Source organism: Scatophagus argus, chromosome 8 (assembly GCF_020382885.2).
Source record: "Scatophagus argus isolate fScaArg1 chromosome 8, fScaArg1.pri, whole genome shotgun sequence".
In the NCBI taxonomy this organism is placed as follows: Eukaryota; Metazoa; Chordata; class Actinopteri; family Scatophagidae; genus Scatophagus; species Scatophagus argus.
Window position 1 is genome coordinate 17,743,632 of NC_058500.1, and position 27,243 is coordinate 17,770,874.

Sequence of the window (27,243 nt, forward strand, 5' to 3'; positions counted from 1 at the left end):
GTGGCAGATGATGCAATACAGTATATAGGTATATAGTGAAGACATGCTTGACTAGCTTGAAGAAGATGAAAAACACCACTACGAATAAATTTTACCCCAAACAATCAAACAAACAAATGAATCCATGCTGCCTTTTATTCTTAATGGGACATTAAACAGCATCCATTAATGGCTCGAAGATAATATTTCTCACTGAAAAATGTTAAGGTGGATGATCTTAGGCATTAAACCGAGTAGGCTGCACACTGCAAGAGCTCATATGGCCTCTGTTTATCTCTAGAAAAGAATTACGGTGAAAGCAATGAAGACTAACAAAAAGAAGGAGATTTTAAAGAGGTAGCAGATGACAGGATTACAGGAAGAGAAGGAGGCAGACAGGGCACACAAAGGCTGAATGGGAAGCAGCATGGATGACAGGCTGGAACATAATGCTAGTTAAATCAGTTCAACAAACAGATTATATGTGCCACTCACACAGCAACATGTTCTCATATGCAAACAAATAATTGTCATCATGAGATCAGATATTTCTTGAGTCCCCTTCTCAGTCTTCATTTATGCTGTAAGAAACAATTACTCTACTAACCTGTTAGGACCACTGTGCAGTACATTGTGTCATGTAAAAAAAAAAAGTCTCTCAAACAATTCCATGTTTTAATGACTAATATAGAACGCCAAGTCCTATCTAAGGGTACGGATGTACTGGATCACAGCTTGAACATGGAAGGTTCTCATCTTCCTCCATTCATCGCTACATTCCTGACGTGAAAAACATTTTCCTCCCTGCCTTCCTTTGTTTCTCCTGCAGGCACAGCCCTCTGATACCATCACCGGGTTACTATAGTGACTGCGTTCCACATTACCTTTTCGTCTGGTCTGATAGCTGCTGTTTTAAGTAAGGTGTGTCAAGTATTATCAGATGTATTATTTATTATTTTATTGCTGAAAAAAGTCGCCTGTCTGCAACTCCACCTCAGTGCTGCCAGGGCAAACCAGAGCCGCATCATTAAGTTGAGATGAAGAGATGTGGGCGGCACGACTGTTTGAGAGAAGAGGAAGCGAGTTGAGGTTTTTGTTCCGGAAACCACAAGATGACAATAAAAATCATTACTGTACTACTGTACTGCGGAAACATACAGCTGCTTCACGCTGATGCATAGCTAACCGAATGTTAAACCATAATGGTCATATTTCTGATTCAGTGTGAAAAAAACACTGAAGTGAAAGGTCAGGCAGGAAAACATTTTCATTTCACTCACTACAGGATGTCATTAATGTTACTGCTCTGTTGCTATAGCAACTGTCCTTGTTAGCCAAAGATTATGTATTGATCACATGATGGAGCAATGTACTGTATTTGGTGTGAGGCTCCAACTGTAATGCTTTGGCTAGTTATTTAGCACAAACTAACTTAAAATATTTAATAAAACACAGACCAAAAGAAGCTGTAAGGAGGAGGGGATATTAATTTAAAGAAATGCTTACACAGGAGGACACGTAGAAAAACTTAAAACATACTTCAGTGTGTTGGCGTTCCTTTCCTTCTGTTAAAAAAATCCTAATGAGAGTCACAGTGCGTATGTGGGAATGCTGCACATGCAACAAGTGCGTATTAAATCAGATGCATAAAAGTACTTTTTTATTTTATTGTTCACTTCAGAGGTCAAAGCACATTCTTTTTCCCCAGTGCATTTACAGCACAGAAGATATAATGTGATGACCATACCTTATGCCATAAACTAGAATAAGTTCTAACTCCTTATGAAGACCCAGGAGGGAAACAGAGTGAAGGCTGCTGAAAAACTGCCTTTGATTCAGGGAGTTTTGCAATGAAACGTGAGCATGCATCAATGACACTGAAAATCAAAAGCACACAGATGACATTCTTCTGCTGATGAATGCAGATGTTACTACCACAACCACTCAGTTTCTATAGCAACTGACATTATCAATGACTGGTCTATTGCAGCACTGCAGGGTGGGAAAATTTCTACAGTTGTCATCAGGTGGCTAAATCCTTCTGGTTAGCATACATTATTAAATGCTTCCCTGTGTCAACTGTAGACAAATGATGAGAGCAGACTTCCTTTTAACTGCCCACCACTGAATATGAATGAATCACCTCCTGGCTGCACGGAGGAGCTCAAACTAATCAGCTCAAGATAAATAAATTAAAATGTCATATAGTGTGAGATTACCATTCAACACCAAGAAAATTCTTTAGTTTTGACTGAAATACTACTGCTACTGCTACTACTGTTTCTTTAATTATTAGTACTACTGGCATTGCCAGTAGAAAATACAAATCTGTGTACTGTAGCAATGTGCAACATCGTGTGCTTAAATGACAGGGAGGAGAGTTGGACTAATAAAAATCTAATATTAAAATCCTCCTGAATGGATGTATTTACAGTATCATCAGCTTGTGGGAGGTCAATTTCATATCACTGTTTCCATATAACATGCAATCTGTCAGAAACTGTCACCCCAGTCAGCAAATTGATACCATAGTTTGAAATGTACGACGTGGTTTCACTTTATATCTTCAGCCACTTACTTGGACAACTCATTTCTTACCAGCCAAGTTAAATATTTATAGCAAAATGATAAGATTTTTAGCGCCTGCATGTCAAAATGCCAACATGCTAAAATCATATTGTGTCAGGTCCCGCATCCTCAACTGAAGCCGCCGCATCAGATAAAATGAGACTCAGCCAGTTAAAGTGGGTAGATGACATGTTGCTATATTTCATGTGCTGCTGCCACTGCATCACCATAGCAACATTACCTCCCATTTCAGAAAAAAAGACATCTCCTTTTACTATCTAGTTGCTGGGTCTGCACCCTATAAAGGTACAGTATATCAATCATGCATACATGTTTTAACAGGAGCTATTTTATGTGCTTTGGCAGATTCTGTGCAGATTTGTGGTTGCTGCTAGCAGTAATAAAGAGCAGAAGTCTGGTTTTGTCCCTAAAATTAAATATGAAATCAACTTTTAAAATATGCATTTGTAACGGTAGAATGTCAAACCCAAAACTAACATGCTCATTTTAACTGCTATTCCAAAACGTTCATCAGGACATTGGTTACACTTGTTTTGGTTGGTAATGCCAATTAAGTCTGTTCAAAACAGAGCTGGCAGAGGGCCAGTGCCGAACTTCATAACATGTTTAGATTTTCACACATTAACAGCGCACTCTAATCCCATCTCACTATCTGGCTTCTCTTTCAAACAACCATACACAACTCGCAGATACAAAGCATTTTGAACATTTTCAATTTCAATTTACTTCTCACCGATATTCATGCTTTAAATGTGATATGCTTCACATTTTTAATCATCAAAACATTAATACAAGTACAAATTAGACCACTTCTAACCTTCTTCACACACATTTTATAGCTTGATGTAGTGTAATTAATTCTTCCATGAATGTCTGTCGCCTGTCACCATGAGAATGCTGCTCTGGATTTTAACACCAAGGTGGATCACCGCAGCCCAAAATAAGCAGCCCTTGTTAACGGAAAGGTCTGTCTCCATATGTTCCACCATATGCCACTGCAATAAAACCTAAAGGCTTCAGCTGGACACCTGCCCCTGCCATTCCTTACTGTTCTCATCCTTCTGCTGGAATGTACAAACAAAAAAAGTGTGGGTTTTTTTTAAAGCTAACCTTTTCTGTTCTTCTTTTTACCTCATTGAAATGTGCATCCTGAGTAGCGGTGAGTCCGAAGCCGTTCTGCTGGGTCTCGAATGTCAGCAAGCGGGATAAAAGTCGTTCGGCGATCTGCAAGTCATTGCCGTAGAGTCGAGCGGTTGACTCTGTGACATCACGGAGCTGGTGGGCAAGTTTCTTCTCCATGATGGTGTTCAGCTCAGTCTCATTACGCTCCAGAGATTCCAGCTAAATATAGAAACACCAGCAAAACATGAAAAGTCTGTTCCTTCTCCAAGGTTTCTTTTTTAAATTACTGGGAGTCCCATATGACAATATTAATATGTACAGTAAAATCTACAGAATCTTTACAGAAAGGTACTGTACTGTATTGATGTATTGTACCTCTGGATTATTAAAAGTTGCTTACACATAAAATACCTGCATGCAAGTACTTCATGTGTGCATTAAAACAGCAAAACTGTGAGCAAGTATTAACAACTTTTTCAGGTCTTTCACTTGTCGATGTTTTCATTTTGTGATTTATTTTAAAACAAAGCGCTGATCTTAGATTTGGCCAGGATTCACAACTTTGCAGGGTCTGGTACAAGTTGTGATACCCATGAAGACAGGTGTTTAATTTTATCGGTTATGTTACTCTACATACGGCAGCATTGAGCTCCACAAATGGAGGTGAGGTGCAGTTGTAAAGGTCTGGCTCCAGCCATCCCCTCTCTACATCACAGTGTCTGATGGCCGCACCTGTAAGGATTAGAGGACATGGCATGAATAAATTAAACCCAAGTTCAAAGCTGACATTAGGCTGTATGTCAGAATAGTCGTATCTATGTGCTTAAATGCACTTTTGTTACGGTGTATGAGTATGTACAGACCAATGGAGCCTTTGGGGCAGGAGACCGCAGCAGGCAGGTTGAACTTGGTCCGAGGCCACCAGATCCCCTGAGTGATGGTCTTTGGACAACCATCATAAATCACTGCAGAGACACGGAACATAATTTCACATCATCCTTATCTGTTCCACGAACTTTTCAATTAAAAACATAACAAAAAGTCACTTATGATGTTTTGCTTTTGACTTGCCGAGCATAAAATGAAAATGAGTGTCACAAAATAAAAAAAATACCAGCTGCAAATTAAAGAAAGTAATTACAGAAGAGAAACTAGAGAACAACAAAGCTGCAGAGAAGAGGAAACAGGGACAATCAAAAGAAAAGATGTTAAATGAAAGATGAATATAAAGAACAGCATAGATACAAGTTTGATAAATTGAAAGACAGAATATAAGAAGTAGTATAATTACACAGTTGAAATTAAATACGGTGAAAGCTCAGCAGAGTTTCATTATTTACATTCGTGTCCATTTGTTTATATTGAAAAAACAAAACAAAACACAGTCTGAACAGTGGTTTTAAACCAATCTTGAAAATTATACATTGTTTTAAAAATGACAGTTTTCTGTATCCCTTGCCAAGGAACCTTTCTGCTAAAGAAACAAATAAAATAACAAATGTTTTTGGCTATTGTTAGGGGAAAGCAGTGATCAAATTTTAACATCAACCAAATTAAGCTTTGGAGACTGTTGTTCAAAAGGGAATAATTTGGTTTTTTTTGAACCACAAAGAAGCTGCAAGACTTTACCACATTTTACCAACAAAATAAAGTATTTGGTGGAAAAGGTAATATTCTACAAATGATTCTCCACCCCAGTCAAGAATAAATATGCTTTGACACATCATTTCAGGACCTCCCACTGAGCACAAGCAGTGAGATGCTTCATTTTGAATTTTTTTTTTTTTCTCAAATCCAATCAGCAGTTTCTGAAGATGTGGTACTGAGCACAACAACAAATTACTAAATAAACAATACGGCCACCTGTTGGGTAACCAAAGTAATTTTGAAACATAACAAAGAGAGATGCATAATTTCCAAAAGTTTGATCAAATGCCTAATGCAAAGGCAATAAAAACGCTCACCTTCACAGCCTGAATTTGTGACCTCAGCAAAGGGGTTGTCACATGTGTTGCACTGACGTCCAATCACGCCGGGCCTGCATTGGCACTGGCCTGTCTCTGGATCACATGACCGTGAGAAGGAACCCACCGGGTAGCAGTCACATGGCAGGCAGGTGTCAGAGTCCCGCGGATGATAGTGAAATTCCTAAATACATGTGCACACACAGGCAGACAAATGTAAAATGTCACTGCACTAAGAATAGTGTCGGCCATTACATCACCACACGCGTTAGGGCGACATTTCTACAATGACACAGGGGATGTGGGTACAGCAGAGACATGAATACAAGAGCAACAACCCATGCATGATGTGTTAAAGAGCTAAAGTTTAAGGAAAGCAGTTAACTATTTAGTTTGCTAAACTTGCATGAGAATGTAAATTTAAAATTTTGCATGTTGAATGTATTTTGGAAAAGAATGAAAAGTGCAAAAGTGTTTCATTTTTTATAAACCCAATCCCTTCAAAGACACGTTCCCCTCATTGAACCTTCACTTTAATGTTTAAGCTGCACAGGGCAGAATGATGTATATTCTCAGATCACTGAGGTACAGCTTATCTGTTCTCAGTGACCGTCTTTGAGCTTAGAGGTCAGGGGCATTATCCTCATCATCCTAGCTGGGAGGCAAGTTCTGCGGTCCTGACTGAGGTGCACTGACTTGATCGGTGAAAACTTGAAACCGCCCGTGAAAATACACGGAGAATGCTTACAGTGATGTAAGAGACATTTTGCGTCAAGCAGTTTACCTTTCGACAGGTTTAAGTTGCATTTTACAAGCTGAAATTCACAAGCAATATGCCGTTGCTTTATGGTACAAAAAATGAAAACAGGACTCTCGTACAGCTGACCATTAAAGCTTTTGAGATCATCAAGGATGTCAAAGTCTGAAGGAAAACCCCCTTAACATGATAACCATGCTCAATAACTTGCAAAAGAAAATGGAAAGGGACAACATGGTTAATTTTTTATCTAACTTTATCAACTTTTTATATATCATTTTTGAATTGAAGGACATGAGAAGATTCCTCTCTGTGGAGAAAACCATCTTAGGATGTACACTTTGATACTAGATGAAGTTTTGTGTGTCAGCCTTGGCCTGACTGGTGTGTATTTAAGCTGAAAGAAAACATTGTTACATTGTGAGGACGACATTAAGAAAAGGCTTTTATTTAAAGTTTCATTTTTAAGAAAATGACAAGGAAGAAGCCATGCGGTTAGGAGCTTTGTTCAAGGGCAACATCAGAGATTAAAGATTAAGGTCAAAAGATCAGATTAAGGACAGGATAAAACAGGGTTAAAGATGTTGGCTACACACATACATATCAATACACACAATCATACAACACTGAAATGTCAGTGAGGATCTTATCATGGTTGATGTAGTTTGTGTGTATGGCTTAGCCTGTGAGACTATCAGAGTGTGAGACGATTACTGTGTGTTTGGGTTAAACCAAAGCCCAAGTGAACTATAGGTTTACACCACTAAAGTCCTTCTAATCCTGACAGTATTAGTATTCAATGTCATGATGTAAAAAAAATCTGCTTTATACCAGCAGGTCTGTAATCATTCAACAGAGCTTTGAACAGTTGTAAGAGCTCAATAAGATGACAAGTAAGTCTCTAGTTACTACTAGTTATCTAAAAAAAAAAAAAATAAAAAAAAAATCACCATCTGATGTTGCCTCTACTGCTAAAGAAATGAAAGCAGGTACAACACTACAATTCTTAATAAAAAGTGATACACAAATAAGCATTTTATCCACACTTGAATAAAAACTTCAACATGTGTGTGTGTGCTTTCCCGTTACCTTGCAGTGACACTGCCCACTCGTCTTGTTACAGTTGGGGTCGAAGCCTTTATCCATGTCACAGTGACATGGTCCACAGGTTGGGGATCCCCACCAACCCCTGGGACACTGGTGGTCGATCCTACAAAAACACACACACACACACACACACACACACCAACAGGCAGAATAAGTAACACAAGTAGGCAGAATCAGCACAGACAGAGAAAGCAACAGAGCGCATCACAAACTTTTATTCACTCTTCAAAGGAAAGCCTCCTCCCTCTGATTTCTAACTAATGACAAACTAATGAGCTGAGAATATGGAGATGAAAGCAAAACAGAGACACAGTCAGTCATAAAGAGGAGATGAAGGAAGCAAAGAAGGATGGAACAAAGAGAAAATACTGATAGCAAAGGCCCAGGGAGAGACCAGAGAGAAAAAGCGTGAGGGAGTTGGAGGTGTCATGACAGACGTGAGTTACCAGAGTATGCACTTCAGCATGTGCTCAGTTATAGAATGTAACCATACTTATCCAAAATGTGAAGAATGGCATTTAAACAAACACACCTTAAGCTATACATTCATTTTACAATCAGTGTGGGATTTAGTTTTCTAAAACTGTCGAATTTCTGCTTTAGAGACACACATCTCAGACCACCACTATCTGGTTTATTGTACGCGTCACTTTCGTTGCCTTTGCTCACATTTCACTTAATGAGCTCTCCTTCTGTTCTCAGTGTCTAATGGATGACTGAGGAGAAGCACGCTTCTCACAGTTAATGCAGACTCTCATGTGCATCTCTTTATTGCTCCTTACGGGGTTTTCATTTTGAGTTTGGGAGAGAGAATTCAGATTTCAGTGATGTTAACAGAAGATTAGGATTAACTCTCTTTCTTTAGAGACTTATTATTAAATCTCTCAACAGAATCTGTTTTCCAAATCAAGCATCTCTCCCTGCTGTGTATTTTTTGGCTGCTTAAAGGGCAGGCCAAACACATCCAGTGTTTCAAAATGACTTTGTCTAATTATTAAAGGGGAAGGAGGAGCATAGAAACAGAGGCTGGGTCTTAACAGGAAGTTGTGCGTGCTGTGCTCTGATAAATGAGAAATTAGTTCAAACTGTCAGGTAAATTAAGATTATTTATCATGCTAGTTTCAGAGCTCATACAAGTTCCCATTTGTCTTATTTTCAGCACGACAGTCACTTGAACATAGCAGGGCTTGCAGATGACATTAACTTTTTACTTTTGGAAATAAAAGTTTGAGTGAAGAAAAATAACCAGGACACAAACTGAAGTCTTAAAAATACTTATTTTGTCCGACCAGGAGAGAAAATGTTACATTTACTTACTTTACTTAAAAAAGGTTGAATAATTCATTATCAGTACTGTCATCTTTTTATTGTTTGACTTACTGATCAAGATGGTTAATGAGGCAAACTTCTAAATATAATGTCTTCATTTAATAAATCACAGCAGCTGGCAGACAGAGAGAGATCAGGGGAAATTAAGATAAGAGACTTCTAGATATATATTTCATCAGCAACTGACAGTGTGTGTCAGACACCAACTAGGCAGGTGAAGCACATACACACACACACACAGATCATGAGATAAATTTAAAGCTGTGCGGATTTCTCAGACAGGAAGGGAGGAGTAAGGTCAGGGTCACACTCCTTCACACAGAAGTTCCCTTTAATGGAAGTAAGGGGTCCTGACCAACCCCTGAAAAACAGCCTCATAAAGGTGTATCTCTCACACACACACACACCTCTTTGACGCTACCTGGAGCTTTAGACTATGTTGACATCTGACAGGTAAACTGTAAACTGTCAGTTGTATGTGTGTGTGTACCTGTGTTGGCAGTATTGCCCATAGTGGTTGTCTCCACAGTCACAGATGTAACCATGGGAAGAGCTGGGCTTCCTGTGGCACTGAGCCTCGTTTTCACATGGATTCAGATGGCAAGCGTCAGTGCAGCCTCTCCCATAGTAACCTGGAAGAAAGAGAGAAAGTGAGAGTGTAAAAGATTGATTTCACAATGTCTCAGGTACTGGGATTTACTGCCACCTTACAAGTCAAATAAAATGTAACCTAGCAAAATAATGACCCTAAAAATATGTTTAACTATAACTAGTTTGTCAGTAACATTGACTGCAGGATTCCGTTTTATAAAACGGTATTCTATAATCTAGAAAGTGTGACATATTCACAACTGTAATGCATAGAAGTCATAAGGAGGAGGTCTGACAAGGTGGCCAGACATAGAAACATGCTTTACATGTCCGAACAGGGAAAAGAAATAAAATACACTGACGGAAAGGTTCAGTATAAACACTTCTTTGTTATGTTGGTCAGAGCAGCAGTAAGTAGAAACTAATTAGCTGTATATGAACAGAACTTTGTGATGAAAGTGATCAAATATTAGACAGGAAACACTCATACAAATTGAGTATTCAATAACAGTTATAGTAACAGTTAGTTATTTTATATCATTTGTTTTTTTATATTTATATAATCTTTTATGTATTTTTTTATACCTTTTCTGTACTTTTTGGACTGTCTCGTCCTGCTGGCTGCTGCAACAACCAAATGTCCCCTCTGGGATCAATAAAGTCTCATCTTATCTTATGTTCTTTTATCTTACTCTTCTTGAATAGGATTTTAATGTTTTGTTTTTCTTTTTAATTCAGCAATTAAATTTAGTCACGACAGCAGGGTTTAAAGAGAGAGGTTTTGTTGATTTTTTTTAAGCATTGAAAAACAGAGAATCAAAAAATAATCCGTTCTGTTTAAAAGAATTCAGCCTTTGGCATTCACTCAGGAAACTCTGTATTTCCAGACAAATGAGGTTCTTTAAAAGGCCCTGAAATTTTTTTTCTTAGTAAGTTTCTTCTATAATGAATACTGGGATCCAATGTTGACTATTTCAAGAGAGATTTTTACATTTCTGCTTTTGTTGTGCTTTTCTCACTTATAGAGTTCACTTGGCAAAAGATGGTCAGAAACTCCTGTGCACCAATCAGAGTTTAGTAATATCTGAGTTAAAAAGGTGATGATGGTTGTTGGTTTATTTTCTTATCTTTCAGAGCCATAATCTGATTGATATTCTAGTCTTTTATGACAAAATTTACATAACATTTTGAATTGTTTTTGAAATTTTAAATAAAATGACAGAAAATATTATAAAATAAGAGGATACAGACAGTCAGTCACTATATTTCTGAAGATATACATGTACAATCATGAAATGAGTGCACAGTGCAACAACATACAGCACCACCATATTTTTCATTCATAACCCAGACATAATAACCTGTCAGCTCACAAGTACACATCTCAACCATTAAACAGTGACAGTCTCCAGCATCATTCTCCTGACTCGCTTCGGCTCGACAAACCACCGGAAAACAAGCCACAACTGAGCGTTACATTCACTGAAACACAAAGCAACACTTTCTCAGAGAGAAAAGGAATTAAAAAAAATCACAATTCAACCACAAATAACACAAACAAGTACAATCTGAAAGCTAAGGAAACATTAAACTTAGAATGGTGAACTATAACAAAAGATGCTCTTCTGCCACAATCGACATGAACTCGGCAAGAAAAACAGGAAGTTCCAGCTCTATATTCGACTAGAGGTAACCGCAACCTCTTTCTGCATCTATTTGTTAACCTAATCAAAATATGTCCAAAACTATGAATGAAGCAGCATGTTGCTGGTATAAACACTGTGTACAAATAAAGGGAGCAGGTAAATCAGGTAAAACAATTACTCTCAATCATAAAAGCACAGTAGTGTGCCTCAGTAAAAGAAAAAAGACAGCACACTTCAATGAGTCACTTCAACACATCAACCTACAAATCACAAATTCCCACCATACACTTCAATGTGCGCTGGTGCAGCACGGTGCACATGCTGTCATACACTTCAATGCAATCCCTAGACACCACACACAAACATGGCAGCCTCTTATATGGTAATACAGGCCAGCACATAAAACCTCTCTTTAATCTAATGACTAAGCAGGGTGCTTCACGCACACTTTGGGGTGCCTTTAGCACAAACAAAGAAGGCCTTTCATCCAGACCTGCTTTTGATTTAAAAAGAGCATAATTGTTGCATTTACTCTTTAATGTTCTTGTATTAATAGCTGGATTGAAATATTTTGGTGCTTAGCCACACAATATTGTTTAAGGATAGAAACAGACAGAGAAACTGTCCAAGTCTCAATCTTTTGTTTTTAAATTCCATCATCAAAAGTGGTCTGATTTAAAAAAAAAAAAAAAAAAAAAAAAAAAAGAAAAAGCACAAACACAGTAACCTTACTGTACAGAGGATCTCCTGTTATCAGTATTTACTGACTAATGATGACAAATCCCAAACACACATACATGTACCAGAAAAGCCCATAAATACAGACTACAAAAAATGCCCTTTATGTTCAAAAACATCTGTTCCAAGAGAAAATGATATCAATATTCATAGAAAATCTAGCCATCAAGTGAAAAACAGGAAACAATGTCATCTGCAAAACAAGATATTATATTTTGCCCAGAGCGTCTCATTGATGACTTTGACTTTCTTACCAACAATCACCTCCTCCCTTCAACTAGAGCACATTTTGCTTTCAGGCTGCCGTTTTAATTTAAAAGCATTGAATAGAAGGACGTCTCTACAGATTGAAGTGTGACAGAAGTGTGTGTGTGTGTGTGTGTAGCTTGTTCAGGTCTGCATTCCTCCTTCTGGAGCTGAAAAGTATGTGTGAGGTCTGCTTTCACGTGGTCTCCTATATAGCATACAGAAACCACTCTGCTTTTCAATCCTGCGGCCTTGGCTGCAGCTTTAGACAAACACAAGGTTTCCAATAACTCTTCTCTCTCTCTCGCTCACTCACTCCTTTGTGACATTATAAAGAAAGAAAGAAAGAAAGAAAGAAAATAAAAACCACACTGGTCTTGCTTCCCCCCACCTCCTTAAACCTTATACCTTCACTCTACATATATTTTTCATTTCATCCACCTTTCTCTCTCCTCTTCTCAATTGAAAATATATAACATGCATATAATAAAATAGGAGTGAAGACAATCACAACTATTGTTCAGTTTCCAATCATTCGATTCGTAATCTCTTCACAAACAAACACAGTTATGATTACATGATCACACACATGTACAGCGTTTTATCTCCTGATTTTTCATGATTCCCTACTCTCAGTCTCCATCTCTGTTGTTCTCCACCTTGGTCGCTTTGTCTACAACACACACACACACACACACACACACACACACACACACACACACACACACACACACACACACACAATCATCTTCCATCAGCCCTATACATCTTTACACTTTCACCATGGCAACTGACAGAGCAAGGCAACGACAGCCTTGGCTGTTTTCAGACACTTATAATGACACTGGCCTTGTCACAACAATATGGGAGACAAAGAGAAACACTTGAGCTTCTAAGAACAAACAGTGAATCGTGTGTGTCTGTGTGCAGGTTTTCATCTTTCACAGTCAGGGTCTGGGAGTTCTTCTTCTAAAAAGTTCTGCCTTTCAAGCTGTGCACACGTCCAGGGTGACTTTCAGCTTCATTTCTGGTTTGAGGCACTTTAGTGTAATACAACAACTGCTTGACTTCTCCACAAGACCACAATCAGAAAAGAAAGATGAGTAATCTGCTCACTGAACCACCCATTCACTCTCTGTGTATCCAACTATCTTCTTTCTGACAGTGGATGTCAAAAATATCCCATAAAATGTGTTGGTGAAACAACAGCACAGACTTCAGTGACTCTGTGTTGCTGTACGGCAGTCGCTCACAATGTGTGGAGACCTCCAAAGAGGACAAAAGTCCTTCATCTAAGATATGCAAACCCTACAAATCCATGTTTAGCCATTTTATGGTGTGAAAAAAACAACCTGGTTGGTGGTAAACCATGGTTTAAGTTTGATTATTGTAAAGAAAAGATTATGGTTTGGGTTAAAATAACAATACCTTATTCAGTTAATAAATACATGTTTAAGGTTAGGTGGTGATTGTGCTCATACACTGACTATCAGTACAAAATGGCATCAGACTTGTTAAAACAGACTTGTGACCCATTCATCCACCCCAAAACCCTCCCTACACAGAATTTGCTGCTCTGTATTAAAGGCTTCCTCCTCCTGTCATAATTGTTGGGTATGTTGAATGGAGCACTTGCTGAGAAAACTAGTGCTGTCACTCTTCTTGAGAGGAGATCCCCAAAATACACAGTACTGAGCTGAACTTGATTTAGAACTTCTATTCTGTATGGTGGTGTGCTGCTGAAAAAAATCTGGTGAATTTTGATGGTTAAATCCAAGATATTCTCCAGTAAATGTAGGTGGGTCTGAATGTAAAAAGTTTGTATCTCAAACATGATAATGTGTTCAAAATGTGATAATGTGTTCAAAACGTGTCTGAAAAGGCTTCCTAAAGTTTGAAAAATAGAAGCAGCAGATTTTTCATGTTTAGAAAAAACCTACTAAGTACTGTGCAAAATAGTGCAGTGCAATACCTGTACATTTCAAGTTCTGATATCAAACCTGAACAACAAATGACATTTCTAGGCATGGAGTGATTTGGCACAAACACTTTGCCCTGAATCAGCACCTTGAGGATCTGGCATGTACTGTAGGTCAGAACACAGAAAATAACGCCTGAAACTCATAAATCTCTCGCTCTTTCTCCCAGAGGGTCCAAGCTTAATATAATGCCCTGTACAGCACACTCAAGAAACAACAGCTAGATTTCTACATCGTTTTCAATCACTATTTTAATGTATCGACAAAAACAGCAAACACGGATAAATGACTCATTACTGCAGTGAAAGCGGTTTTGAGAGTTCCTGTTCTCAAACCCTGAGCATATATTTTACATGTGATTGAGTTGGTTTTTAAACAGCTCAAGGAACTCAGATATAAATCAAAATTTACATTTAGCAACTGGCAGCAACTGGCATGTAAATACACACACAGGCTTACATACTGAATACTTACTCAGAAATGCGTAAACACACACGATGAGGGGATGAGAGATCAGATGTGCTTTGTCATGCAGAACATGTGTGTGTGTGTGTGTGTGTGTGAGAGAGAGAGAGAGAGAGAGAGAGAGAGAGAGAGAGAGAGAGAGAGAGAGAGAGAGAGAGAGAGAGAGAGAGAGAGAGAGACTGAGTATTTTCTCGGAGGCAGTAATGCACAAACCAGAGGTGTTGTCAGTTCCTTGAGAGACACATCAGGTTAGCTTCAGCACCAGGCCAAAACACACTCATGAAAGGGAATTATTTAGATTGCACCTCGCTTTTCTTTTTTTCTCTCTGCTTTTATTAAACTTTGATTTGTCTCTAAGCACCATTCATTGTGAAGCAGTCTTCATTTGTAACGCTCATTGTGCTGATGAAAGGTAATGATAATGAGAGAAAGAGCGAGTGTGTTTACAGTAAATAATTGCAGGCATTTGAAGTTTGTGCATGCTTCTGTGCATGTGTGAAGGCATCAGAGTGTGTGTGTGTGTGTGTGAGAGAGTGTGTACCCTCTCTGTGTGGGCGCTCCAAGTTAATAAGCCAAGGTGTTAGCATTAGCTTGCGGGCTGACGCAGGATGCTAGAGGGGTAGCTGCACCTCTCTGCTTCCTCTCCCATGCTGCCAGGCCTGAGGGTCTCTGCTTTAATCTCACGCTCTCATTTTCAAACTTTTTTTCTTGACAAACTTTTCTTTCATTTCTCCTCTATCATCCTGATGCAGACAGTGGGGTAGCAACCTGTGATGGTAGGACACATGTAGTTGGGTTGTTTGGCCTGTTTATGGCTAAAAAATGAACCTCGTCCTATTCTGCTCTTCTGTGTTTTGTGGCAGCAATGTGGCTGGCCAGTAAAACACTACAACTGAACACAAATGTTCTACATGACCAAAACCAAACCACCATGTCATCCCAATTCTCTTCTGTAACCCTTCCAGGTACATTACATTACATTTTGCTTGGCCACAATGTATCAAAAAATAACTATCTATAAGAGAAGAACTATAAGAGGAGAAAAACTATAAAATAACTAAGCAATGCCACATCACCAGGGACTTATGGTGACATGTTATCACAAGCCATTAATAGAAAAAATGCACAAAGACAACATTAAGAGCAGAGGAATATCATTCTTTCTTTTGTGTTACAAAAAATACATGCAGTTTAATGTTATATTAGTGCCTTTTCAAAGTTATTTGTAATTATAATATGCTGTTACCTCCATTGTTTTCTGGTGTCTGTAAGACTAGTCGAAATGGACAAGCAGGGATGATGATTTGATTTGAGATGCAGAAAAGGAAGGTGATGGTTGCTAAGAAGGAGAATATCAATATCTTAAAAAATCTGAATGGATTCACAACTTTCTCTGTCTCTCTCACTTCCTCTTTCTGTCTCCTGGTTTTCTCTTTCATGCAGTCCTTTTCCTCTTAACTTGCTATTCAGACTCATATCTCTCGTCCCTCCTTTAATCATAAATACAAGTAATCTCCTTTCATCATCTATGCTTGCTTGAAGTGAGCTGAAGTATCACTGTTACATCAGTAGCTGCTAATAAAGCTCCAAATAAATATGAGAAAGGTATGTGTTTATCCTCTGTTGTGTGTGCATCTGCCATGCTAATCTTCTCTTGTTTCCCTTATATGTACACCTCTGCATGCATATATGCCAGCTGTGCGTGGCTCTATTCCCAAACGTGTCACCAGTGTTTTCAGGCTGTTTGATTTGACTTCCTTGTGCCCTCTTTCTTCTCTTCTTTCCTCTTGCCGCAAAACTTTCAGTGTTTATTTTAAACTATTTCTGTCACCCGCTTCTTTCTCTTCATTAATTAATCATTAACATTTTCAGTCTCTCTGTTCCCCGGTACCGTTTTTCATCTTTCTACTCTTCTCTTTCTCTGCTCTTTCGTTTACTGTTTCTTTCTATACAGTATGTTTACCTTCCTCTCTTCTCTTTTCCACTTCTCTCCTTCTCTTTTCATCTTTTTTTGTTCTCCACATTAATTCTGCCTCATTATATTCACCTGACTCAGAGATTCTGGATGTTAGCCTGCAGTCAGTCTCTTCCTCTCAGCAGATGATAACTCATTATGCATTCCCAAATATCTGTTTAACCCAGTTAGAGCATTGGCAGACACACCTACACAGATATGGCCATAATTATTCCCTTTTTCTCCCAGCTGGCTCCTTTCACTTTCTCCCCACACACACCTTTTTCCTTTTACATCCAATGTCTTGAGTGTGCAAAATATTAGGACCATTTCCCTGGTACAGAGGTTAGTTAGTTTTTTAGTTTATCTTGTATGACTGAAGTGGACAATTGTTTTTGGCTGCGTCACTCGGCCAGTTTATTTAATGTTCATTCACTGGGAAAGTTAGCAGGCATTCAAATAATTCCAAGTCTTACTGCCAAAATGCATGGGGAACAGGAGTGACGTGTCATATATGCAGGGTGGAGCAGGGTGTTTCCCTGCTACACAGACTTGTCTTTGTAGCCTTTGGTAGTGTGCCAGCCACAATTTTTGAGGAGATGTAATGCAGAATACTTTGGAAAATGACCTCCCACTCTCAAAAAATTTGCGTCTTTCCTACTGACTATACTGCAATTATTTTCCACATAGATGAACATCTTCACTATGTGAATGTTGAGTTTTGCCAAGAGATAATGTGGCTGGCTTGGCAGGGTTTGGAAGCATAGTTTATATAACGGGCGCTGAATTAATTAATTAGACTGTTTTAACTACAGGATGATAGAGGCATACTGATTTGACTTATTTACTTATTTTAAATGTGAAAATAACCACAAGGCTGCAGTGCTGCATCACATTGCCTCTCTTACACTGAGGCATTTATTTTAATCCTTTTTAAAAACACATTGTGCTTGTTTTTAACAGTTTTATGTGGTTTTGACCCGCTGGCTTCAGGAGTTTTTTGCTTCTGTAGTCAGCTTCAGTTGATTATAATGTGCACGCTCTGCTGCAAGTGCTGGGGCAGACGCGACAAGCCACATCTGAGCCCCAGTGTTACATCTATCCAGTGTTACAGCAATAGAGTCGCAACTGATTCTTTTGCACTGCCAATTAACCACATTTTTTGTCAACCTATTTTAATCTTGATCAATGACTTGTACTAAAACCGTAAGCTTAAAATAAATAAAACAAAACAGCAAATCCTAACAATTCACATGAAACTAATTTAATAATATTCAGATCAATGACATAAACCATTAACTGATTATTTAATTTACATGATTTTTCCTTTTTTTGAGTGACTAATCAATTAATGTGATCAGTAAATAGTCATTTCAGCACAATTTAGTGACATCACATGAATAAGGTGTTTTTAAGATGAAACAAGCATTCCTCCTTCTCTGTTGCTTTTATTATTCATTCATTCATTCATTTTCTATACTGCAATGAATTCTATACTCCATCAGGGTCGCAGGGGGGTTGGAGCTTATCCCAGCTGAACACAGGCAAAAGACGGGGTACACCCTGGACTGATCACCAGCCAGTCGCAGTGCTTTTATTATTATGCCACAAAATTATGTGAATGAGAATAAGAAAATCACTTTTTCCTGAACAGGATGTCACGCTTTCAAACTGACTGAACACTGGAAAGCCTCATAATATCCTGTCAGTACATGAATGGAACATGTTGTTGTCCCCTTCCTGAAACACAGCTACTTCAATCTTGTCTACAACACCAGCATCATCTCTCACTTCACTCACCAGGTTCACAGATACAGCTGTGCCGCTCCCATTGGTCAGAACAGCGGCTGTGGGCGGGGCAAGGAGACGAGATGCAAGGGTTGCCCACATTACAGCCAGTCTCTACTTTGACAGCTCTGGATGGGCTGGGCAGGGAAGGGGCATCAGGTCGTACACCCAACCGAACACCCTGTAGAAAGACAGCGACTGACATTTTCATTCTTGTATTGAAACTCATTTTTTAGCACATTTCCATCTTTTTTCTGCCAATATTCCCAGCTTCCCTCCAACTATCCATCAATAAACATTAAAAATTCAGTTCATCCATCTTCACCTGTATGCATCCTCGTATCCCGTTTTGAACCTCTCCAGAGCCCAGCACTCCTCCCACATGCAGATGTTTCACCTTCAAACCATGAATCTCATTTCCCACTATCACTGTTCCCTAATGGCGGGGGGAGAGAGAGAAAGAGAGAGAGTAAGAGAGAGAGGTAAGGTGATAGATGGGGACAGGAAGGGCAAAGATTATTATTATTAATAGCTGTATGCAAACTGAATACCTGAGCAAAAAGCACACAAGGAGCACATTTGAATATCATATTTGACCAGGTCTAAGAACTCTCTAATTTATTTGATATGAAAATATCAATATAGGTATTAGGCATAAGTGCATAATAGTTTACACTATGAAAATAATAAAATGATAAATTAAAACAATAAAATCTAGAGAGAATCTTTTCAATAGAAAGAAGATAAAAATAAATTTTAGAAACATTGCTGATTTTTACTTTGTCCTATCACCAACCAGAAGTCATGATCCTTCTGTCTTTTTATTTTTTATTTAGTAGGTCACAATGGCCATAGGGTGAATGTTGTGGGAAAGGATTTTAGAACTGCAGCATGAATGATTGACTTCATCAAATGAACTAAAGCAAAAACATACAATCATTGTGGAGATGGTCAATGCTCGACTGATGACAGTGCTGACAGACAACTTAGCTTGCAGGAAATCTGTGAGCACCATTTATCACCATTTCAGCTGCAGTGGAAGATGCAAAAATGAAGGTAGTTATCTGGCTGATGATAGCTGCACACATGCCAAACATTTTCAGAGGTAATTATTGTATAATCGGCTGCTATGATGTTTAATCATTTCGCATATTAAAATGTTTTGTGCACCATTTACTCAGTGTGTTACTTTATGCACTCTGAAGATGCACCACAACAAAAAGATAGCATAACCTACTGGCAGACATTTTAAGAATTAAAGTGGCATCGAAGATAAAACATGTTTTGCTGAATTAAAGCCAAAGAGACAGAGCTTGAAGGTGTGTTTGCTTTTTTGTGTGCATGCTACCCTCATACATATACACATAAGACATGTATAAACACATGCAGACACACATCATCCAGTGTATTTTGACATAATAATCCACTTATATCACTTATCTTTCAGGAGGAAGCAGAGAGCTGATGTCTGAACGCAAATAAAATGATGTACAAGATGACAGAAATCTGGATATTTTTGGTTTATCCCCTCAAATGACCCCCAATCAGGCAAAGAGTCAGAATTCACAATACAGAATTAAGAGTATTTGAATTATTAGTATTTTCTTACTTATTCCAAGTATTTTTATCAAGACAGTAGCGGTGAATAAAAATTTTCTTCTATCTGGATACACTGATACAGGTGAAATGATCTGCTGAATCACGTTTCAAACCACCGACACTAGTTCACAAGTTATGCTGAGGAATTATTGTCATGTTATGTGCAGACTTTCTCCTGCTTTGATACCAACACAATTTTACAATTGAAAGTGAGGTTATATATAAATGATTTGCTAATTTACTAGTATCTTGTGGTTTTTCCTCACAACATTAAATGAGGTAACAGTCTGTGTATATGGCGATATTTCAGATTAGAGGATATTAAAAAAGAATTCTTATCCTTGGTCATTTTAAATGCTTTACAATTTCAGTCAAGAGTTCTCTACTGAATAGACCAATTTCAGATTTCAAACAACCAAATTAAATGTAATACAAGAATTAGAGCTGGAATTGGTATTGTCGGAAAAAAGGTCAGCAGGGAATTATCTGCTCAAAGAAAAATCTTTTTGATTAAATAAAGCAGATATGATACAAACCATGTTATTCATTTAAACGTGTTGCAGGGCAAATCAGACTTCTAATGACTGCATTTGCAGTATGCTAATACTTTTTAACAGCTTACAGCAGACAGTAAAAGTTCCACTGTATCACCCTGCTTTTAATGTTGTGTCCTCATTGCTGAAACACAAAGTCATAGAAACATCCCCTTTAAGGTTTGCATAACTTCTACTACCTGGTAGAGTCCAAAATCAAGCCGTAACGTGGCTACGTAGCGGGTCTCACGGCCACTGCGAACGTCTCGCAGCTCCAGCTGGAGGTCGTGCCACCGGCCATCTGCCACCTGAACCTGATCCAACCGCAAACGTACTGATCTGGTCGAACCGCGGGTCACCGAGAACACCAGCTGACCATTTATCACCTGAGAGGAATGAAGGAACACAAGCACATGGGCAAATGCCAGAAAAAGAGAGCAAAAGAGGGAGTGTGAAGACTCATGAGTCACTGAGAGCAGTGAAAGAATAAAATAACCTGCTGGGTAGACTGTGAGAGAGTAAGAAAGTGTGTGTGTATGTGTGTGTCTGTTGGAGAAGGAGTGTGAAATCAAACGTCTTGGCTGCACTCCTGCCAAGATGCTGCTGATTCAATGCTGTCTTTGGATTTAGCATTAGAAATATAAACTGTAAATGATTTCAAGTACAATACCAGCATTTTAACAATTTTGTCTTCTGTAGAAGATGATAAAACACTAAAGAGAGGCACATTAACCATGACACAAAAGGATACTTCCCCTAATCAACATGACCACTTGACATTTAACAGCACACACTGCATTTTACAAACGTCCCACTTTGTGACCGAGGCAAAAAGACAAACCAAGAGCTCCTTCTCTGACTGATGGTTTTTCTTTCTTCTTCTTTGTACCAGGAATAAACAAGTTTCTGGGAAATGTTGTCTTGTTTTAATACTATTGTCCCTGGTGTGATTTGAAAGTTGACAATGCTATTTTTACACAACAATTAAACAACAAATCACAATTAATTGTTGATATACATTGTAGTACAAGATATCAACGGAAATGAACAATACAACTGTGTGTGTGTGTGTGTGTGTGTGTTTGTGCATGTGTGTGCATGGGGCGCACCTGGAACAGCAGACTAGTGTACTGGCCAGCCTGGGCCTGCAGTAACGTCCCCTCTTGCGCTCTGGTCCTGAACACCAGGCCAAGGTACCACGGTGTAGAGATGGTTACGTCGTTCTTCAGGTCCCACCAGAGAGCGCTGTTACCCAGGAAGCGATGGGGGTGTGGCATTACTGAGGTGGAGGTTGAGAGAAAAACAGAGGATAAAAGGTACTGCAATATCCCAAAAAGCCAAGCACTTGGGCACAGAGCCTGAGGAGGCGGCGGTGCCATGTGCCTTTTACTGAAGATTACCCATGTAAAGGGTTCAGTAGTCTGAACTGTTGCAGACAAGCTGAGAAGGATGCATGAGCAAATGAAAGTTAAATACTTTGATCAAGTAAAATTATTAGTGGTGCACTGGCATAAGCACTGGTTTAAGGTGCCAACCATGAAGCCCAACATTAAGGAATTGTGTCCATGTTCGTAGCATGTTATTCAAAAGCCTTGTCTCCTAACATTTCTTGTTCTGTTTCTACTGTCGTCAATCTAATAAAGCCCAATAAAAGATTATTTGAAAAAAGAAATTAAAAAAGTTAAATATTAGAATATTGTTGTGTTATACTGGCAGGCTGCACACAAGGACAAAATAAGAACTCATGATTATTTTTCTTGGAGATCACAATAAAAACATCTTTATTTCCTCCCACAAGAACTTGTTGCAGCATTATTGCAAACAAGATAGGCCACTTAACATAAACACGTTAACTGTCAACCTGAGCTACAGAAGGTCTACTTGGGTGGGGGCAGAGGTGTTACACAAGGTCTATCAAGGTCCTGTTGTACACAGCAAAGCTCACACTCTTAAGTGAGGTAACGCACATGATGTTATTAGTGTAATTGTGTTGCGCTGCAGTTTAGAGTAAATATTTCACTTGTACACTCGTTTTACTCTCTTTAAAAGCCTACAGCTGAGACAGCTCAGCACGAAGGATTGAGTACTGGAACAGAGGGAGAAAAATACTGACATGCAGGCTGAGGCAATAAATGAATGAATGACAAAATACTTCTGAACTACTAAAGTATTTGAGTGTCAGGCAGCCCATTAACACTGCAGTCCGTTTCTGTCATTTAAACATGTAAATAGCAAAGAACTAGTTTAGAGGTGTTGCAGGTAAAGCATTCTATAAACGGGGCATTATTATAATTACCGATGACAAAAAAGACCCCTGAAGAATGGTCTGCATGTTCACTCTCATCACCACCACTATGAGACAGAAACTACCAGTTATGTCAGCCATGGTCTCACAGATCTCACAGACAAAAATATCCAAAAGGCACAATAAATGTGTCTTTTGGATATTTTACAATAAATGTGCCTTTTGGACACTGTCAAAGGCTACTATTTGTTTTAAAGGTAACACCTAGGACAATAGGATGACAAAAAAAAAATAAACTCTCACCATGGCTGCAGTCCTTCCCCCCGTACCCCAGGGGACAGTCACAGGAGAAGGTCTCCCAGCTCACCCTGCAGGTTCCTCCATTCTGACATGGATTGGATTTACAGAACGGGAGCTTGGCACTGCAGCCTATGAGAAGAAACCATGACAGAATTAATAAAGTTGCAAAATGTATCACCATGATGCAGAAAATGAAACTCAATACAGCTAATAAATCACAATGTTAAAACCTCAGACCTTCAGCTCCTTAAAAATCCACTCAGGTATCAATGTGAATATTCAGAGGTAAACTTTTCCAACTGTACTTAGTTTTTAAGATTCAAATGGCCTTCACAAATGCATTATGCATTGAACTTTGAATCTTTACATGTTTATTTTAAACAAATAGACAGATAAATAGACAGATAGATAGATACTTTATTGATCCTGAGGGACACTCAGCTTTAATGAATTTCTATTAGTTCAGCTCCTATCAGTTAATAAAAAAAAAAAATAAATAAATCAAAAAAGAAGAGCCAAATGGCATTTGGAGACATTGTAAATGTGCAGGGTGTATGGTTACAATCCTGACCAGGCAATGTTCCATTGTTTGCAATAAATCCAGCCAAGTCCAGAGGCTTGTTGTCAATATGGAGCTCCTTCATGCAGCCAATAAACTCTCTGGTGCCAAAAGGGAAGTTGTCAGGAACGTTGGGAACTCCACCCAGAAACAATGGACCAGTCAGGTCCAGAGACCTAAGAGAGGAGATAAAGAGAACGACGGGTAAACAAGGCAGAGAACGGGGATTATCTCCCAAGAATGGAGAGGAGGAGGGAAGAGGGGGATGAAGGGAGAAATGGTAAGAACAGGAAAACATGAAAAAAACGGTATGAGAGGGGCAAAGGGATTAAACAAACCCAGAGATTAAATGTGTCATCAGAGGTAAATGTCAAAAGGAACAAGAATCAGAGAATAACAGTGCATGTTAAGGAAAAATGAGATGGTGTTGTTGAGAGTAAAAGTGGAAACAGCAGGGGAAGTAAGAAATTGAAAAGATGAGAAATAAAAGGAGACAGATGAACAAAGACGGAGATTAAATATGAGCTACAGCAAATATGAGGAGAGATAAGGTAAGGGTGGATGACAAGGCAGATGGAGAAAGAAAACAAGAACCAGCAATGAAAGGAGGTACATGTTAGGGGACGTCAAGAAATAGCAGAGTCATAGGCACAAAGAGAAGACGAAAAACAGCAACGACAAAAAGAAGATGTGGAGTCAACCAAGGAGGGAGCTGAACAAACAAGAGATTAAGTGTGAGTTACAGCAAATATCAAGAGAGAGCAAGCGTACAGGCAGATGACAAGACAGATGGAAGACGAATGCAGAGAAAGAAATGGGAGGAAAGTGAGGAGGACACCAAAGGGTGCAGTAAAAAAACAGTTACGGGACATCATGAGCAAAAAAAAAAAAAAATGAAATAACACAAACAGTTATGTTGTCATTTTGAGAGCTTGCTTTAGCGACATGAGAGCACAGCTAATAAACGCCTGTGGAAGATGAACTGAAGGAAGCCAGAGATGACAAAAGGCGCTGCAGTTGAACAAACGAGATATTAAGTGCGAGTTACAGCAGCATCAGCAGAGAGTGTCATTAGAAGAGGATGTCAAGACGGAGTAAGAGAAGGGTGAGCCGTTAATGCAGAAATGGAGAAGGAATGGAGGAAGACAGTGTTGAAGCATTAGTCTTTGGCCTTCCTCTTTGATCTGTTGTCTCTTCTCTCAGCCACACTTTGCACTGACGGAACACAGTCAACGTGACTACAGCTTACAGAGGCAAGGCCAGACGTCAACACTATGACAGGCTGCTTTTTGAGTGAGTATGTGTGCGTGTACGTGTGTGTCATGCACTCACTGGCATACATGAAGACATTACGTTTGTTAGACACACATCACAAGTAAAAAACTACACAACTCTGACAAGGTCAAACACTTAAAAGCAATGACGCGGATTTAAAATTGTCAGTAAGAATGATTTGGTGGCACACAGGCAAACGAGAGAGAGAATATTAACAAGAGGCAAAATGAGGCGACAAGTAACAAGACATCAGAGAAATACAAAAAGACAGGAAGGAGCATGAAGATGTCAAACAGTTGTGCCTCATTAAAGCCTCAGGTCCCCGTAGATTATTCCTACAGTCACCTGATCGGACTGATCTAAAATACCCCAGAAATCCTTCCCAACATCAACAGACTCGGTTTAAAGTTTTGTCAAACTCAAGTTCTTACAGACTGCTTGAATTTGCTTTACTTTTCATTTTAAAACAGCCTGCTTAAGTGGAGCTAAAATTGTTAAATACTCAATCTGCAAAGCTGAGAATTCAAAGCTGTTTATTTAGAGGAGATTTTTTTTGTGCCATATTAACATGCATTCATTATCACACAAGGGACATGAACTGCCATTATACATATCGTCTAAGAGAACAGGAACAGGAAACAAACCAAAATGGTTGAAAGATTAGTGTGAGATCAACATGAGGAGCTGATGGGAAACATCTCTTTCATGAGAGAGGAATTATGTGATATATGTAATAAGAACATAAATATACAATGTAAGATTGAATAAACTTGTACCTTTAAAAATAATTTAACCTTTTTTAAATAAGTTGTGCTATTTCCAAATGATATAATGTCCATGGAAGAACATAATGACAGTTAGCAAATGTGTTCTATGCTGCAAAGTTGTCAAGAACTGTTTGTAAATGGGGATCCTGTTAATACAGCAGTTAGTTCCAACCTTGGGCTGTGATTGGCTTACAGCATTACAACATTCTTATCAAAATCAGTTTTTTTAAGTAAAGCAATGATAGTAACCAATAATCATCAAACAGTGTTTACCTTTTAATGCCTGTGATCTATGTACCGACATCTGTCAGCTGGCCAGTTAGCTACACACAGACCAGCTTTATTGGTTTTCCACTTAGTGAGAACAGTCTCTGAGTATCTGTTAAGCCTCTGATCAGTCAGACGTTGCACATCCTGTGTAAACACCAGCCCCAGCTCTCTCTCTCAGTTGCTGCACCAGGCATTCTTTCACTAAGTTTTCCACATTTATTTCATTAGCTAATTATTAATGTCAGACCTAAAATAGGACATTAATTCCTTAACAAACTACCACAAATAGCAGTGACACACAAAACTGTGCTACATTAGTTTGAGCCAGTATTGTGACAGTACAACATTGCCTTTGAAGAACTGCTAAGTAAAGTGATGACAGTTATCATGCAAAAACCATGTATGCATGTAAAACTGGATATTGTCTCATACTACAAATAACTGCTTTTAAGAGCTGTCATTATAAATTATAATCACATGTAGCCTTGTAATTATCAGCTATATTACAGCAATGGAAGGTAAGTTTCTTCATTACCACCAATATCGGAGAGAATGGCACATTCCAATATATATATGCAGTAGAGAATATAGATGTTTTAAGAAGCTGTGACTAGTTTTGGGATTTATGTTCATGCTCCAAGGCATATGACATTTGACACTGTCAAAATGTGTGGACAACAGCAGTTGAAAATGTACTGTTATCAAGATTTGTGTTTATTGTTGTGGCAATATTCCTCAAGTTGCCACGTTTAAAGAAAAAAACATCTGCCAGTAAAGGAAAAATGATGGGAGTTAAAAGAAGGATAAACTCACTTCTTGCTGCTGGTCTGTTTCCCCTGCGCAGCACAGCTGTAATTTCCAAGCTGGGTACCGAAGCGAAGCGACAAGGCTGTATCACAGTCGTCGACACTCACCACAGCAATCTTCTCATCTGACGGGCCTTGGGCCTCACCGCTCATACTGCGCTTTGGCTGAACACACACACACACACACACACACACACACACACACACACACACACACACACGCGCGATTGAATACAAAGCCCAAAGAAAAAGAAACCAAGAAACACAACACCTGACAACATGCAAGAAATACAACAACATTTGAATCTAGAGTTTATGTCACGGCAGTTGTACATTCAGTATCTACATTGCTACTGAACATCATGTAAGAAAGAAAGGGGAAAATTTGAGTTAGTAAGACAAGATGCAACAGGAACTACATATAGTAGGAAAATAATGGAGTAAAAGCAGATAGACAACTGGTGGTTGTCTACTGGTGAAGAACAGACAGACAGACAGACAAAGAAAGAAGAACAAAACAAGGGAAGAAGGAAGTGTATGTGCACCCTTACACACACTCATACTCACATAGCGTGTAGCTGGCTGAGGGGAATGAAAGAACATGAAGAAAATTAAAGGAGATGTGTGAAGAATAT

General features: G+C 38.8%; 1 protein-coding gene across 2 annotated transcripts in view; it reads right to left on the reverse strand.

Annotated features, from left to right (window-relative positions):
* celsr3 (cadherin, EGF LAG seven-pass G-type receptor 3) overlaps window positions 1–27,243 on the reverse strand; it is a 96,095-nt gene that overhangs the window by 23,528 nt on the left and 45,324 nt on the right. For both annotated transcript variants that reach the window (XR_006844140.1, XM_046397662.1), the window contains exons 7-20: window positions 27,176–27,190; window positions 26,616–26,773; window positions 23,503–23,666; window positions 22,935–23,060; window positions 21,496–21,665; window positions 20,587–20,772; window positions 18,580–18,690; window positions 18,267–18,435; window positions 9,338–9,479; window positions 7,501–7,621; window positions 5,655–5,838; window positions 4,554–4,655; window positions 4,328–4,422; window positions 3,700–3,909 (exon numbers count right to left, since the gene is read on the reverse strand). Coding sequence is in view for 1 of the 2 variants with exons in the window: in XM_046397662.1 (XP_046253618.1) it covers window positions 3,700–3,909; window positions 4,328–4,422; window positions 4,554–4,655; window positions 5,655–5,838; window positions 7,501–7,621; window positions 9,338–9,479; window positions 18,267–18,435; window positions 18,580–18,690; window positions 20,587–20,772; window positions 21,496–21,665; window positions 22,935–23,060; window positions 23,503–23,666; window positions 26,616–26,773; window positions 27,176–27,190 (1,953 nt within the window). In the remaining variant the exon portion in view is untranslated. The remainder of the gene's footprint in view (window positions 1–3,699; window positions 3,910–4,327; window positions 4,423–4,553; window positions 4,656–5,654; window positions 5,839–7,500; window positions 7,622–9,337; window positions 9,480–18,266; window positions 18,436–18,579; window positions 18,691–20,586; window positions 20,773–21,495; window positions 21,666–22,934; window positions 23,061–23,502; window positions 23,667–26,615; window positions 26,774–27,175; window positions 27,191–27,243) is intronic.